This window comes from Anser cygnoides, chromosome 13 (genome assembly GCF_040182565.1).
Source record: "Anser cygnoides isolate HZ-2024a breed goose chromosome 13, Taihu_goose_T2T_genome, whole genome shotgun sequence".
Lineage (NCBI taxonomy): Eukaryota > Metazoa > Chordata > Aves > Anseriformes > Anatidae > Anser > Anser cygnoides.
In genome coordinates this window covers 13,107,955-13,125,208 of record NC_089885.1, presented here as the reverse complement: position 1 = coordinate 13,125,208, position 17,254 = coordinate 13,107,955, and the positions used below count along the sequence as shown (strand labels likewise).

Here is a 17,254-nt window from a genome sequence, read left to right as displayed (position 1 = left end):
TTGGTGCCCCAAGGTTTAAACTGCAGGTAATCCCTTGGTTAAGAGTGGTGTCAGTTATCACACTTGTGCTTTGACTGTTCCTCTCTTTAACCAAATCTTGAATTTTTTTCCTTCATTGTTTTGCATGTCATTTATCCCACCACACAATTTAATGCTTTTGCATTTTTCTATTTCAACAGTGACCTTGTTTGTCTGTTATTCTGCCAAATCTCTATCCAATGATTTATAATCGGTAGCATGCATCCGGGGCCATTCAAAGCTGAATTTGATACAATCTGCCCTGCAGCTTTGCAAAGAAAAGTGTGCAGGCAGAATCGGGGTTCCCACATGCCCTGATGCTTGCAGCACCCTAGGTGCTTGCAGCAGCGCTTTGTAGGGCTGTGCGTGCTTTCAAGGGATTCCTGCTGAAGTCTTTTTTCTTGCCAAGACCTCCTCTACGCAGCCCGTCTGTGAACGTGATGCAAGGCCAGAATGACAGCCAGGACACTGGGAACACCAGCACAGGAAGAAGAAACAGAACAGCACCAAGTGAAAGCTGCGCTTCATCCTTCCCCATCCAGGGGGACTGAAGTGCCCCGGGCTCCCACCACAGCCTAGCCTTTCACTGCTACAGATCAGGATCACAGCTCCCCTGAAATCATGACAGGAAGAGCAATGGCTGCATCCTAGCAGCTGGTGCAAAGGGCAACGGGTGGGACACGGGCAACCCAGGCCACCTCAGGAAGGCTGGGGGCGAAGCTCTGGGCAGCCTCTCTTTGCTGGGAAGCCCAAGCACCACCCTTTCTGCTGCTTCCCTTTCGCAAAAGAGCAAAGCCCTGCCAGAAGTTACCGACAAAGCTCGCATTGACTTCACTCCAGGTTCGCACACCAAAGAGAAGAACAAATATTCTCGTGGCGCTAGATGAGCATAAACGGGAAACCAGGAACAGAAACAACGCCGCATGAGCTGCATCGCACCTGCATCACACCAGATGTCCCACTCGCTCGGGGTGGCCTTGCAGGAGCACGCTGTTCCTGGCTGGAGATGCGTCTCCTTTGACGCACAAATTATGGCTCCACACAGGCTGACCTTTTCTGTGACGTTAAAGGTTCTCCTCGCTGAGATGTTTTGCTTCAGCAATATTTCATTCACTGACTGCAAATGGCGTCTTACTCCAGACAGTTCCTCCTCTCGAGGGAGTGCCTTGAATGCCCAAAATGCTGAGCTCCATCTACACAGTAATGGACCCTTATGGTGCCCGCTCCTCCTGCAGGTGAAGTTGTGTGATCTGGCACGTACAGCGTTAGCTCTGCTCCCCACCCCTTGCCTCATCCGTGCTCACCAGCACAGATCTCTGTGGACTCAGCTCCAGCCAGCACACCCCAGCACGGACATCCATCCCTTCCTCACAAGCGTGATGATCTAGCAGGTGGAGAGGAACCACCTTGTCCTTGCAGAAGCCTGGGGAGTATGCACCTCACACATAATCACTGCAGGTGTCCGAAGTGCTATCTGAGACAGTCCTTAAGCTTATACCACCTCCTTCCCCAGTCCCTGAACGCTGCAGCATCTTATGGCTCTTCCTAGGGATGCAGAAGTGCTGGGATTTATCCCTTGCCACTGAACTGTCAAAAGCAGGAAACTCTGCCAAGCCTCGGGAATCAGAGACACCTTCCCTCACCCTCCTCCGGCGCTTGGCTGCGAACACACTGAGCAGCACAGCAGCCCTGGGGGATTTGCCTGTCTGAAAGAGAATGAGATAGAGTTGGCAGGAACAGTGTGGGCAATGAAACCCTAGAGAGGCTCTGAGAGAGTGGCTGCTGACAGCTGCTGGACTCCGCTGGCTCCTTTGGGTTGCTGTCAGGATTTCATTTATTTCATCTGCAGTCCCACCTAACCCTTCAGTCTGTTACAGAGGACACCCTGCACAGGCCTTGTGTAACTGTTTGCCTGTAGGATACCAAAGCTCTTCAGGTCCCAAACAAGCTCATTTTTAACAAGGCTCCATCAGTTTCTACAAAGCATTCTGTATGTATTGTTGATGAAAGAGTGAAAGCAAACCCCAAAGGAGCCTCTAAAGATCCCTGAACAACTGCATGCAGGAAACAATAGCCTTGGCACAAGGAAATCAGACGGTATTATTACCATGATTTTTTTTTTCCAGCCCTAGTAATTAACAAATTTACAAGAAAACTCTATTTTAAGGAGAACTGTTAAAAACCCTCCACTTACTTAGCTCACACACCATTTAACGTGCCAGCAGAAAACGAATAGGAATTATTCACTGAAGTTGTATTGTACTTTCTGCACGTCCCACTGAACAACCTTCCATCAAAGTCAAGGTCAAGCGTGACCGCATGCTAGAGTAATTCAATGAGCAGCAGCGAAATACATCCCACAAAGCCCGGGGAAGCTTTGAACTGACCCAAGCATCCACCCAGGGTACCACAGCTAACATCTGCGCAGCTGTGAGCACAACAAGGACAACCTGCTGCAGCATCCCCCACGCAGGGATGAAACGCATCTGGGAAAGCACATGGCTTTTGCCCCGGACGTTCGAGCGCGATTCCTGGGATACATCAGACTGCCCGCTTACGCCAATGCCCACATCTCTCTCACCTCGCCAGGCTGTGCCCTTCAGCCCTGCCCTATTTGTTTACCAAATTCACGTTGCCTGCACCCTACCAGGGTGAGCTCCAGCACCTGTTCGCTCGCTGCCCTGCACCGACGGCTTCTTATTAATTCCCGCTCCCGTTACGGGAGCGCTACCTAACCCTAATCCTACGTGACAGCAGTGCCCGGTTCCTGCGGTCCCCGCGTCTCTGAGCGACGTTCAGACGGGCACGGGGACCGCAGGCGGCAAGCAGGGTCGAAGGCAGGAGGGCACGGCACGGCACGGCACACGCGGAGGACCCGACGGGAATTCTGCCCCATCCCGCGCCTTGCCCAGCCCACCCCCACCTACCCCAGCCCCTGCCCCAGCCCTTTCCTTTTCCTCTTCCCCTGCTCTGAGCATCCCCTGCCGCTCTCTGCCCCTTCCGCCGCCGCCGCTCCCCGGCCTGGGCGCGGCCCCTCCCGGCTGCCCCGCCGGGAGCTGCCCAAGGTACCGCCGCGCCGAGCCGAGCCGAGCCGAGCCGAACCGAGCCGTGCCGGGCTCCCCGCCGCGCCCCGCACTCACCAGGACGAAGGAGCTGCGCACCGCCTCCGACACGCTCTGCCGCAGCTCGGCGGCCGTGCCCGGCTTGCTGAGCCGCTTGGTGAACTTCCTCACCTCCGCCATGGCGGCATGGTCCGCGCCGAGCCGAGCCGAGCCGAGCCGAGGGGGCCGCGCCGCGGGCTGCTGCGGGCGGGCGGGGCCGGGCCGGGCCGGGCCGGGCCGGGGGCGGGCGGAGCCGCGCGGCGGCGGCGGGCGGGGCCGGGGAGGGCCCGAGCTCGGCTCCCGCCCCCGGCGCGGCCCCGCTTTGTCCCCGCGGCAGGTGCCGCCCGGCCGGGGTCCGCCGGCTCCGCGCAGCTCTGCCCCAGCTGGGTCCCTGGGACCCCCAGCTGGAGCCGGGACGAGGGCCTGCCCGTTCCTGAGCCTCTCCGACCTACGGGGTTGCGATGACAGCGGCCGCCAGCCCAGCGCCCTGGCTGCAAAAGCAAGAAAAGCAGCGGGTGGGGAAGGAAGGGTCCTTAGGACTGCCTTTAATTCCTGGTCCCGCTTGCTTTAGCAGCGTGCATTGTTCTAAGGATGGTGGTTTTGAAATTACCACAGCGGTAGAGAGATCCATTGATTTTTTATTTTTAAATATATATTTTGCACCTTAATACCTTTCTTTTAAATGCTTTCGCTTATTTTTTTATTGTGTGCTTTGTCTTCGCTGTAAAATATTGAATGGAACAGAGCTGCCCGGTAGTCACAGCATTAAGGAATTTACACACGTTGTGCCATATGGCTGATTAAATACTATGCACAAGGACTCCACTGGAATTAGAGGCATGCTGTCAGTCACACAACGTATAGAGAAATTGGTGAGATTGTGAGAGCCAGGCTGTAGGGGGGCAATGAATACAGCTATTATGATCCAAACCATTGCAAATGTTATTTGTGACTTCTAAAGCATGCAAGACAGTTATTGTTCTGCTTTTTAGGAGTTCACTGAAGGGGCAGCAGACACCACTTCATATTAAGCATTGCTCTGATTTTCTACACCAGTGGCAAAACAAACCTAAAAGTTTATCCTTTATTATAAAATATCTACTAGATGAGGGACAGGAAAAGAAGGGGGCTATTAGCTGGAGAATTCGCATTTTCACAAGCATCCCTTCATTAGGCTTTTCCAAATCTGTCTAAATTCCTTCTAAAGAAGCAATAAGCTTTGTGAAAAACAATTCCAGCTGCAGAGCACTGAGGTTCACTTCCTTATCCCTTCACCCGTGCACATTCTTGCAGAGATTTTGCCAGCTAAAGTGCCACACTACACTGCCCCAGCGACCGCACTGTGCTGAGCTGGGCTATGGCAATACTGGTGAATAACACAGGTTGGGTCTCAGCCACCTGGCTGTGAGAGGACAGGGAACACAGCACAGCTTGTGGCTGTACGGCTGCTTGTCCCAGAACAGGGCAGCCTCTTTCATGCTGCCTGCAGGGAAGAGCCCCAGCCCCTGTGGTTGCTTAGGGCAGCCTGGGCACCACAGGAGAGCATCAGCCAGCACAGCACCTAAGATCGAGGACCGGCACTTACAGCAGTGTCATTCCTGTCTTTGGTTTGCTAGATTAGGAAGAGCTCTAAGAACTAGAGCATTTGCCAAGGGGCTAAGAAGAGCGTTGTGATGGGTCACTTGAAATAAAATCATCCCTAGAGCACCCACCCTTGTTTATGCAGTCAGAAGCAAGAACTTTCCAGTAAGGTTATGAGCTTGGTGTGGTGCCAGCGAGGAGCTGCGTCTGATCAGCTGCACATCAGCATTCCACTCGAAGGAGCTAAGAAGCCATGGAAGACCAGCAAACAGTGAGGCTGTTTTTTGGAGCTAAGCGTGAAAACAAAAGGAAAACAGAAATAATGGGAAGGACACATCACATGAAAACAACACGCAGAAAGCTCTGACTCCCTCTCAGGAAGTTCAAACATCGGAATATGAGTTTCAAGCACAAGGAGTACTAAGGCAAGATAACAGCAGCCACAGCATCACTGCAACAAAATTATAACAACAATTATTATAACTGCAAAAAGCCCAAGGTTGCAGGACTTTTATCTCCTTCTGCATGGGGAAGAAAGGCCAGTGATGGTTTTTCAGCATTAAAAAAAAAAAACAAGCAAACAAACAAACAAACCCCATGCAGTAGGATTCTGGAGGTGCTGAAGCACTGCCTCAGATAATCAAACTTTCTTGAATTTAGCCTGCCAAAGGGAACTTGCAGCCTCAACTGCGCTGACATTTTCACCTCTTCATTGAGGCTAGAGCCTTGAGATCTCTCACAGCGTTCTGTTCCCAAAGAAGGGCAGAAAACACAGGTCTTTACAAAATACAGGCATCATTAAAATTGCTCCCAGTTTCATTTTTCAAAAAACAGTTTAGTAAAATATTTTTTCAGTGCATACCTTAATAATGCCCAGGCTGCTGCCTTCTTCCATGTAAGCATCAGCAGCCTCTCCTTTGCCTTCAGAAGATTCCAAGAAGAGCACCCAGCACCAGGCTCTCCAGCTGATGCGTTACAGCTGACGGATCGGCTGCCTTTTTCCCAGGCATGTGCATTTACTGGGAGCACAGGAACTGCAACGAACACCAGGTTTTCTGAAGAAAGAAATAGTCTTTGCTGCAGCCCAAGGTTGCCTTTAGGATAGCTCTTCCTGCTTCCTTTGTCTGTCACCCTTCGCTCATCAAGGTCAGGCAGGGAACTCCTCTTTCTGAGGAAAGAGGCAAATTCAACAGCCTGAATATAGAAATGTACTCTGCTACTGACCAGGCTTTATAGTCTACCCAACCCAAAAGGAAATTTCAATAAAATATAAGTATCAGCACAGACACAACCAAAAAAAAAAAAGCAGAACCCCTAAAACAACATGGAGTTCACAGCCAGAAGAGAACTCACAGCTGATCCCAAACTACCTCCAGCCTGTATCAGCTTTTAACTTTGACTACCGGCTTTAAAAACAAGCCTGAAACATCCTCAGGGCAAGCACAGAATTAATGACATATCAGAAATCACAAGGGGTTTTCAGTGCTTTGCATCGTCTGTGCTGATGGTGAAAGCCCACAGTATCAGGGTGTGGGTGAAGAGCTGTCCAGGCTAGTTTGACCTTCAGCCAGAGATTTGAAGGGAAGGGAGGGATGCTGGCATACTCCAGAAATCCTTTCACCCTGGAAATCCAAATGTTCCCACAAAAAAGCGTAGACTGGCAATCCAAGATGACAGGAAAAAAAAATTACCTCTTTACATGATTTTCTAGACAGTTAAAATCTTAATGACATCCATTCCAGCTTCCCAAGTCATCAGAGATGTCTGCACCTGCCTGGCTGATCAGAGGGTGAGCAACAGCACCAGCTCACAGTGAACTGGGAGGAGATACACTGGAAGGTATAACCAACATGGGTGAAGCAGCTCTCCTGCCAGCTCCTTCCCTAGGTCTGATGGACAGAACAGACTACAAGAAAACAAGATTTGCAAAGGACATCGTAATAGACTAACAACAGAACCTTCCCCACTTATCAGTAGCATTGTGACATGGAAGATGCACTAAGGGACAATAAATTTTGGGGTAATGGACATCAGTCTGTAGCTGACACTAATATACGATCCAGAACCCTATTTATGGGACTCCCGAATCAGCTCTGAAAATCTCTCAGAAAAGCTGAAGGGTTAGAAGCAGGTTTAGGATTTCATTTCTCATGAGCCATCCAAGGTAAAAGACACTTAATATCATTAGCAAATAATCCTGTTATAGAACTGCCTTCACTGGTTACCTGTGGGCCTTTTTATCACCGTCAAATGGGCCTATCCCAGAAAAACACTTAACTAAGTAACTAACCGTAAGTAGGTGATTAATCCCATTGTTTCACTTCATTGGGTAGTAGCCTGCATTCCTGCAGTGAACCTGCAGGACTCAGTAACCCAGATCCAGACATATTTTGCTGGGAGGGAAGGGGTTATTAATGCCTTTACATCTTCAGTTTCCTCACTTCGCAATTTCTGTAAGGTAAAGCTGTGGTATTTTAATGCATTTCACGTGGTTCAAGATTTAAAATAATAAAAAGGATGTAGCCTTGGAATCACATCTGCACATTTACCCTTCTTGATAACAAAGCCAAGGGACAGACTGCTCTGGGTTCAGAAGTGAAGAATTCCTCAAGCAGTGCTTTCTGCATAGCTCATGCCTAATGTCAAGCAAGAATGGGAAAAACCTATGTATCTGATAATCTGATTAGACACCGCTTGCCTTTTCCTTAGCTATACACTGCACATCTGGTGCCCCAGGAGAAGTGAAGCCTGATTATAGCACTGGCACTGTTACATGCAAGGCTGGATATGGCAAGAACTGCACCGTTTGGACTCTGTCGTCTACTGGGGTTTAGCAGACCTTAGCTACTACTGTTACTCCTTCTGTGCCATCTGTCCTGCTTATTGACCCGTGTCACTTAATGCTGGATATGTCAAAGGCACTGTCAACAAGAAACTGCTTATTGTTGGCTTCTCCACACCTGTGAAGGGAGCATACTCCAGATGGGTAGCAGTAAATTGATGCTTATTGATGCTTAATTTGAGCTACCAAGCCCTTGCTGTTAAAGGACCGCCCTCTGCTGACTTACATAGGGCTGCACAACCACAGCTCAAAGACAGGAGAAACACCAAGTCCCAACACTGATTTTCTCACAGAAGGGTGCAGTCCAGGTGAGTGCTCATCTCAGCAGGGTCACACAGTGCTGCTCCGCATGCCAGGGCTGCTGTGCCAGGTGAGGCAAGGCAAGCTGGGGGGCCAGCAGGATCTACAGGGCTCTCCTTGTAAGCTGTAGCAAAGGGATGGTGTTTATACCATACAAAGCAGCTTCTTTGCTTGCATGTCACTAAATGTGTAGCATCCATACCAAACTTCACAAGTGTCTGAGATTAGCTCACAGGAAACTGTCAGTTACAGTCTTCTAGATATATAACCTATTACAGAAACTCATTTTTGGAGTCACAGACCAAACGTCTTTTTGTGCCATCTCGTCAACGGTCAACTCAGTGGAACTCAAAGTAAAAAGAAAACAAAATCTTGAGAGCTTGTTTTTGTCTCATGTACACAAGTATTTTCAAATCTGAGTTATACTTACTCTAAGCGTGCCATCTGAAAATAGTTTTCTACAGCACATAACATTTTTAGTATTTATTTTGTCAGACAATGTACCCCTTGCAACTCCCTTTCTTGTTCTGGTACAGTATTACATAGTCATGGTCAAATTCACCCAAGCAAAAAAAGAATTAAAAGAGTAGGACTGATTTCCCGACTTTCCATACCTTTGTTCTTCCACTAATGGGAAGGACTGCACTCTTTACACACTTTTGAAGTCTCCTCCTTACATTAAATTACCATGTAACTACTCTTTAGCTATGCTTAAAAAAACATAACTTATCCATTTCCAATACACTATTCCCCATTACTTCAGAAATAAAGTTGTAAAAAAGTGACAAGATCAGACAAAGCAGAACTCAAAAGTAACAAGTGAATGCAAGACAATGATGTGAGAAACAGATCAAAGTTATTTAGACAAAAGGCAAATTTATGAACCAAAATGGAAAAGAAGCAACAATTTCCAAGTGTGCGACCAAGTTTAATGATACATCTGTTCTCTGAAACACTTGACCATCAATAACATTTCGTGGGTTATGATGCCCAGAATGTTACTTCATAGGTATTTTATATGAATATTTACAAAGACTTTCAAAATTCAGTGGCACTAAACAAATAAACAGGAACTTAAAACTTTAAGCTACAATGCTTAAAAAATGTAAACAGTTTATTTTACATAGTTGTAAAATATAAGAATTTTCTAATGCAGCTTAATTTTATCTGGAAGGTGAATATATCCTGGTGCCCGTGAACAAGGAATGAGAGAATTCTTTACACAAGTATTGTGCTCCAGTGTGCAAAAAAATTATATATAAGAATCTAAAGTCCACAACAATTAAAAGACAACAAAAATTTTCACGTCCTGAAGTTGAGAAATTTATAAAAAACATTTACACATGGTTGCTGACCCACTGATAACTTGCATAACTTAAAATTCTGAACAAGAGCTACTACAAATTCAAGATCTTTCTCAAATGGATTTTTGTGCAAAGATCAGACAATCATTCAGCATCTTTTCAGCCATTCCTCCCCACTCCCACTCCTGACATCTAGTGGCCACAAGCACCACTATATTCCTCTTGATATATGTTCAAATTAGTGCATGTAACCAAAAGGCACACACATGTGTGAATACGTTTTCGTGCAGAAACCTGTGCAGGTGCACAATTACATTGCAAATATCTTTTTTTTTTCCCCAGAAATTTTAGATTCTAATGTATGGCAGGATTATTCTTACACATTCCTCTCTATTCTACAAGCCCAGGTGTTAATAGGTACACTGCTTTCCAAGGATCCAATATTTAAGTAGCCTTAAAATAAAGATTTTAAAAATAAATCAGCCTGTAACATTATTACATTAGATACTTTGCTTTTACCCACATTATTTATGGAATTTTAATCCCATAGTACCATAGCTTTATGCTGTCAGTTGCAAAACAATTAAGATACATATTTCTTTTTGTTAATGAAGACTTTGATTGCTCCAGTAAAGTCAGCTGATAAAAGCACTTCCGTGTGATCCGTCTTCAATGCTCCTTAAGGAAAGAGAATAAATTATTACTTTTTTTTATAGAAATCAAGCTCATTGAAAGAATCAGTGTGACACCCCTCTTCACCTTTCACGTTCCTGTTATCTAACCATTGCTTCAAGAAACATCTGCATTTCTAGGAAAGGGGCTATTACATTATATATGTGGTAGAGACAGACATACCTCATAACAGCTCAGATATAACAAGAATACACCTAAAGTACAAACAGCAATAGCTATGTCCCTCACTTCATTTTCTCTGTGATTTTAAGAATGCAAGAGCTGTCAAAATGTTCCACTGCTAAGGCAGGAATATATCCATGCCCCTTGCCAGGGCTTTTGTTCCAAAGCCTCCCTCCCAAACTGAAAGTAGTTTTCTTGTTTTCCTTTTCATACCATGGTAACAAGCAGAGATCATCTTAAATACCTACCAGAGGGAATTGTATCTGCTGTTTCAGAATCTTCTCCTTTACTTTCACCTTCTTGCTTATCAGAAGTTTCCAGAGATACCATCAAGCCAGGATTGGGAGCAAAAATCGCAGATGTCACCACTGCATTATGCGCTTGAGAAAGACAACCCAATTTTGATTACCTTGTTTCAAGGAATTGTTAATCTTTACAAAAAACAGCAAGCATAAATTTTAGTAAATATCCCAGAATATCAGTGCTAGTGAAACCAGGTAAGCTCATAAATCAAGAAACAATTTTCATTGTTTTATAAGATCGAGGATCTCAGAAGCTCCTGGAAGTACCCAAAACCAGTAGTCAAGAGCTCCGAAGCACATTTAATATAAACATAGTCCTGCATTTTCCAAACACTTGGGTATGGGGGGCATGGTGGATAAATAGAAGAGAGCTACATTTTTTCTTTCATTATAGAATTTAAAGAACAATAAAAATGTTTGCATTTGTTTGCAAAGTCACTTTTCCATAAAGGATTTAAGTGTCGATGAGCAATCCATTTCTGCCAGTGATACATTACATTCATTCAGAATCTCTGACTGAAGCTACTTCGCCACTTGCCATCCCAGTCATGCATCCCAATCTCATGCAACATTTTCCTGAGGACAAGGTTTTCTGAGAGTCCACTCATTAAAAACCCACAACTTAAAACCACCTTGCTTTTGAAATGCTAACAAGTTGTTCAAACTAAATGAATAGCACTGCCAAGCAAATTAAAACTGAAAGAAAAATATTTTTAATTTTTGAAATCATATAAGCTTAGATAAAACAAAGATCAAAAACTGATTTACCTTTAATGCCTTCCCAGAAGTCATTACGGTCTCTTCTTACAGATGTAAACTTGCTCAAGTCATGGTAGGTACTCCAAATATAAACATATTTATCTTCTGAACCACTTACGATGTATGTAAAGTCATGGCTAAAGGTAGAAACAAGAAAAAACATTACTTGCATTGGACGTTCAAACAACTCCTACAATGGCACTTCAGATGACTTGCAGCTTTACAAGTGGCAGTCAGGCTAAGTTCACAACTCAAACTGCTCCTTTATCTTTGAAGACTGTATTTTTTGATCTGCAGTCTCTAAAAAAAAAGGTATATGTAAGCTTCTTGATGAAAGAAAAAACAGTTTGAAAAAACTGTTCTCGTGAATAAGACAACTTCATAACGGTGCACAGAAGCCGTTCTCCTGCAGCATCTAGTATAGAATAGGGTTAAACTAAACAGCTATGCTCAACAACAAGCAAGTGGCATAATTTTTAGGCGCAATTTGCTTCTGAGTCTGGGACCTGTGTGAACACCTGAGACTATAACAGGAATTGTTTGCAACACAAATTATGGGCAGAAAAAAAGTCCACGTAAGTGGAAGATGAAAGGCATTCAGTAAGACTAACCAGATGATGAATACACACTGACAGAAACAAAACCATACATGCAGATCCAACCCAAGTATTTAATTTACTTACTATATGCATATGCTACTTATCAAAACTAATACCATGCTACAGTGTTGTAAGTAGAGATGACAATCTGGGAAATTAATCTTGAGCATGGGTCTGCACAAGATAACCTCCAGAGGTCCCTTCCAACATCAGCCATTCTGTGAAATACTGAAACCATCTTTAAGCTGACCTAAAGGCCACCAGATGACAACCGAGATTAAACCTAGTATTATTCTCCTTAAACACCACCCTCCTCTGCTCAAACATCCAGCTTAAACAGATAACCAAGCATTTTTCCCCTTCATCTTCTAAAAGGCTCAAAGAGAAGTAGAGTAAATGTTCTTCTCCCCTTCCTCCCTTCCTTTTTCTACACTAAAAACTACTATTTCTGTGACAGCCACAGCAATACACACAAACTGAGAAGAATGTCTTAGACAACCACAGGGAAACAGGAAAAAAGAACTCAGATTTGCAGGCCGTTTCCTGACAGTTATGATACATGGGGGTTACCAACAGCCTTGAGCGATATTTGGGTGACCAACACCCAATCTACAGCACAACAAAAGTAAGGGCATTAAATGTATTTACCACAGAGGAGAGAAAGAATGGTGCTCCAGCCCTACCAGCTGTAGCACAGTTCTCGTAATTAAAGTGACCAAGCTGTCAATATAAAAGGATTTACTCATTTACAGAAGGATCTCAGCCCATAGGCAGTTTTGTCATTCTTGACCAGAGCCTTTAGTTACCTTTGTATTCTGAGCTAAGTGACGTTTCAGAGACTCACTTTCCTACCAAACTAAACAGGTTATTCAAACAAAAGCCTCTGTACTTCATCTATGGTATTTCCAAAATTCAAGAACTCCTGTCTTACCTAAAGCTGGCTTTGATTTGGCTGCTACTGTTGACATAACCTTTATATTTCATAGATAAAGACAAATCTCTTAGGTCATACAATCTGATTCTGGAATCATTTGATGTCACCAATATCTAGAAAATATAAATTTAGAAGAGAAAACCATTAGCATGTCCAGGAAGGAGCAACAGAGTTCATTCGAACAGTAAGAATTAAAAAAAAAAATCAGCGAAAGCCATCTATAAGCATTTTCTCAGTTTTGCATTAATCACAGTAAAATGTCATTTAAAAAAATGTTTTAACACTATTCAGTATTCTGTAAGTGTGTAACACCAAAGAGCAATTTTGTTTTAGAAGTCTTAAAAGAATCCTGATTTAAGCCAGTTACAGCAAATAGCTTAGCTGAGCAAGCAAAACAAACTTACTGAGCATTAGATATAAATGCCAGACTGAGCCAAAGTTACACTGAAAAACAGTACCTTATTTTCCCCAGGCAAAGGTTCAATGCCAGTAATTTTTCTTCCAACTCTATTTCGGCCTCTAGTAGAACGCACATGAATTTGTGTATGGTACTTCAAGTGCTGAAAAGAAATTAAATTGTATCCTGATTTGAAATAATCGTGTAAAAACTTCAATTTCAAGCTATTTTGCTTCAAGTTCTAACAGGTTTGACTCTTAATAGTTAAATAATAAGCGTGACTTTTAAATCCATTTGTTCTTTATCATGAGAAAACAGTCTCAAAACGTTTTACCTCTGTGTCATAGAAGATACATCTTCCATCATATGTGCCTATGACTGCATATTTGCCATTCTGACAGAAGTTGGCAGCTGTAATCAATTTTGTCTGCCCATCTACTTCATTCCATAATGCCACTTTTTTGTCAGGAATGTTCCAGAGTCGAAGTTTCCCATCCAATGAACCACTTAAGAAGTACCTGTCATCCTGAGAGGACACACTGCATTAATCTCAGCTTACGCTATAAGCACGCCCTTGAAGTACTGCCTTGAAATATTCCCACCCCACTTTGAAACCACCTCTTTCCAGAACCTCCCAAATTAGTTGAATATGAAGTTTCAGATGATTGAAAAGACAATGTTAAAGTTACTGGTAAATACAGTTCAATTTCTTAGAGATTTTAGACTGAATACATTTAACCTTGTCAAAGGAACAGAAGTACCTCAAGTTAGAGAATTGTTCACTGTTACTTTTTATCCTCTGAACACAAGTTAGAAAAATACTAACCCTGTCAGGAGCTCTAAGCTCCCTTCAGAGTTCCTAATGCATCTACTAGTTACATATGAATAAATTCAGGGAATGCCAAAAATGCTCCTCTCCTTCAGTTTTATTAATATTAGGAAGCTTTGTATGATTAAGCGTACATTTCTGGAGATGTTTGGTGAAGATCAACACACAGTTCTGGAATATTATCCAATGGGGATATTTTTGAAGTGTAGAAATGCTATTATTCAATGTGCTTTTAAAAATCAAAAATAAAGGGGGAAGACTCTTGTCATTTCAAATTCCACCTCTAGAAGAAACAGGACAATTACACTTACCCTTGGATGGAATGCTATAGCAGTGACAAAGTCTATATGCTGGAAACAGCAGAGACATTCTCTTCTTGATATGTGCCATAATCTGACAGTTTTGTCCATAGAAGAAGAAAGCAGGAAGTAATTCTGTGGAACAAGAGATTTCCACAGTTATTAACAGGCACAATCATAACAGAAAATACAGGAACAACCTGATACTGCAAATTTTGGCTTGCATTATAGTGCTTTGTACATGCTTTCTTGCAACTGATGAATACGTTTAACAGTTTTAGTTTAACACTGGTTCACTAAGTGATGACTCACTGAGATGCTACAATTTTATTTTGCACAGCATTTCCAGGGCATTGACTGTAACGCACTATGAAAGAAAGGGTTTTATTGCAAAATAGGCTTCAGAGAAGGGGTTGAGAGCCTCTCCTGATTAAGGTCCTCCAACTAGACTAAATTCTTAAATAAAATGACAAGTCTTCCAATATGAAGAATTACCCAAACTGGCTTCATATGAAACATTTCAAAAGTTAAGTACAAGACAATTCTCTAGTTTCTATTTAGTACAAGGTAATACATGTATGTTTTCAATAACTATAGAATCTGTACATTTTGCAAAAAACAGTGAAATATATGGAAATCAAGATATGCAGTTAATGCCATAAATCAGAAATCACAAAATTGCCCAATGGAAATTCTTTTTCTCTCATTCTAAACAATTCAGCTTGCTTTAGTAGTGAATACACAACTGTAATTGTTACTAGTTTTTTTTTTTTTTAAGACTTAGAGAAGTCCAAAAAGCTTATTCATTTTATCTGTTATTTCAGATGCAATAAGCAATGTCTCTATAAAACTTTTCTTTTAAATTCAAAAATTATTTCATATTGTTTATAAATATAGTTCCAATGTCATTTGTTAAAAGAAAACCATGAAAACACAGAACTGTGTAGTCTCTATTAAGGTGCCTTACTTTAGACCAGGAAAGATCAAGAAGATCTGCTGTGTGGCCTTTGTATTTGCAAAACGGTCGTTGACGAAATGGAGCATTTTTATCATCTGGGTCTTCATCAACTCCACTGCAAATCTATCAGATAAGTGTTTTGAAACATTAGAAAATATCAGCTGGAAAAATTAAAAATAAAGCATTTACTACTAACAAAATCTACAGAGCCAATATGAATTTGAAGAACAACTCTTAGAAAAGGTAAAATAAACAGCACTGTCCTAATAAACAGCCATAGTCATTTTCAAGTACAAACACGCTGTGAAACACATTTTGAAATGCCAAAACAAAGCAGCTTTATATTGTCCATCAATACAGCTTTTATTCAATGGGATAAGCTTGACAGCAATTAAAGCAAACAGTTGAAGATAAGTTTTTGGAACGGTGCATACCAAACTTGAAAGTGCATTTCAATTTAGAAAATAAACTGTGAGGTAAAGTTTCAGCATTCCTAGTGCATATCAAGAATGTTAGCTTCCTAATAAAAGCGCCTTTCAGAATAGACAAATGCAGAACAAAACTAGAAGTTCCTATACAAAAGCTCTCATGTGAAAAACAACTCAAAACAACACCCCTGGTGTGTGTGGCATATCCACTTCAGGGTAAGAAAAGATTCCCCACCACCAAAGCAACACATTAAATAACGCTACTGCTTAAAATCTTCATTTTACCCCCCATTTTATTATGTCTTTCTTACATTACTGAAAACCAAAAATAGAAAAATACTGATTATGTAGATTTTAATGGCAAGCTTACAAAAGTATCTGAATACAAGTAACAATGTCTTAACTTTTGGTCTGGTATGTTCCAGTTTATTCTATACAGATGTGTAAAGAACATCATGTTTTACCAGGCTTCTGAGTATCTTATTGTTCAGCTTGCCTTTTCTCAGAAAAGACATCAAGTCAGATGTTAACTCTAAGTAATGCTCTAAGGCAAAACACTAGGTCAGGAAATTCAATAATGTTTTTTCCCTCTTTAGTATTTAATTCAGAAATCTACTCTGAGGAACGAGTTAGCTGGCAGAAGGCCACAGCAAAGTTAAGCAGATTTTGTAATGCATGAAGTTAAGTGACTTTTTCTTGCTTACATCTCATATATATGGGATAACAGTATTCAACTGATGAAATCTATTGATTAAACAGTTTGCCCATGCCTCAGGACAAGAATTCTTTAACGTGTTTGGATAAAGCGACAATGAAGATTTGTCATTACAGAACAGTGCAACTTCTCCCCCCATCTCTTTCCCTCTCAATATCTAGTATACATACCCCTGCATCAGTATCAGACTTTGAAGAATTCAGACTCTCTTGAGATGGGGAAGGAGAAACACGGCCTAGAACAAAGGCAGAAATTCCATGACCATCTCTACATTACTACAAAACCAGAATTTCTAATGTTTTAGAGCTCTACTAATATACAGAAAGATACCTTCTGTGTTGTATTTCATTCGCATATTATTAAAGTAGTCAAAAGCATTTTTTAAAACCCATATTCTCACTACGTTGTCCTGTCCTGCAGATGCAAGTAAGCGACCGCAGTGAGAGAATTTCATTGTCCAAACAGCACCCTGTCAAAAACAAAGACATCACGGTTTAAGTTAAAGTGCCCTTTTCCATACCAGAAAACCTTTCTATAATGTTCACTGACATGATTTAGGACATACAATCAGGACATGAAAGGCAGTTGTTAAAACTTGTGGATAGTGTAACAAGCTCTGCAAAAACAGTTGAAAAGATAGAGCATATAGGGAAGATTATTGTAGAAGAGAGGAGTTAAGGAAGCTCAATGTTGCCACAGCATTCTACGTAAAACTGATATGCTTACTAACAGCCAGCAAGGCAGGACTTACTTGCAGAAGTAGCAAATATTTGTAGCTGTGCTTGAAGTTACCACAAGCTGTGTTATCTCTTTTTTTGAGAAATCATACTTAGTTGCATCAATTCTGGCACCCAAACCGAGTACTATGTGTGTGTGTATAAATATATACACACACACACTAAATGAGCAATTTTGCAAAGCCTGTGATGACAACAATTATTTTTCCAATGCAAAGTTCAAAACATTAGCAACTAATAAGAACACAATACTGCACAAGCAATATTCAACCTCCTCTTTGTTACTTAATGAACAG

General features: G+C 42.4%; 2 protein-coding genes across 7 annotated transcripts in view; both read right to left on the bottom strand.

The window, feature by feature from the left end:
• DOCK11 (dedicator of cytokinesis 11) overlaps window positions 1–3,290 on the bottom strand; it is an 81,912-nt gene extending 78,622 nt beyond the window's left edge. For 3 of the 4 annotated variants that reach the window (XM_067005298.1, XM_048075627.2, XM_048075630.2), the window contains exon 1: window positions 3,159–3,290. In XM_067005298.1, the coding sequence (XP_066861399.1) occupies window positions 3,159–3,260 (102 nt within the window). In that variant the 5' untranslated portion in view covers window positions 3,261–3,290. Of the gene's footprint in view, window positions 1–957; window positions 980–3,158 lie in introns of those variants that run through there. The other variant, XM_013183307.3, reaches the window with a different exon arrangement.
• Window positions 3,158–17,254, bottom strand: part of WDR44 (WD repeat domain 44) — a 30,628-nt gene continuing 16,531 nt past the window's right edge. For 2 of the 3 annotated variants that reach the window (XM_067005299.1, XM_067005301.1), the window contains 10 exons: window positions 16,552–16,690; window positions 16,392–16,456; window positions 15,088–15,201; window positions 14,133–14,255; window positions 13,327–13,518; window positions 13,054–13,155; window positions 12,599–12,708; window positions 11,072–11,205; window positions 10,250–10,381; window positions 3,158–9,824 (listed from right to left, as the gene is read on the bottom strand). In XM_067005299.1, the coding sequence (XP_066861400.1) occupies window positions 9,730–9,824; window positions 10,250–10,381; window positions 11,072–11,205; window positions 12,599–12,708; window positions 13,054–13,155; window positions 13,327–13,518; window positions 14,133–14,255; window positions 15,088–15,201; window positions 16,392–16,456; window positions 16,552–16,690 (1,206 nt within the window). In that variant the 3' untranslated portion in view covers window positions 3,158–9,729. The remainder of the gene's footprint in view (window positions 9,825–10,249; window positions 10,382–11,071; window positions 11,206–12,598; window positions 12,709–13,053; window positions 13,156–13,326; window positions 13,519–14,132; window positions 14,256–15,087; window positions 15,202–16,391; window positions 16,457–16,551; window positions 16,691–17,254) is intronic. The other variant, XM_067005300.1, reaches the window with a different exon arrangement.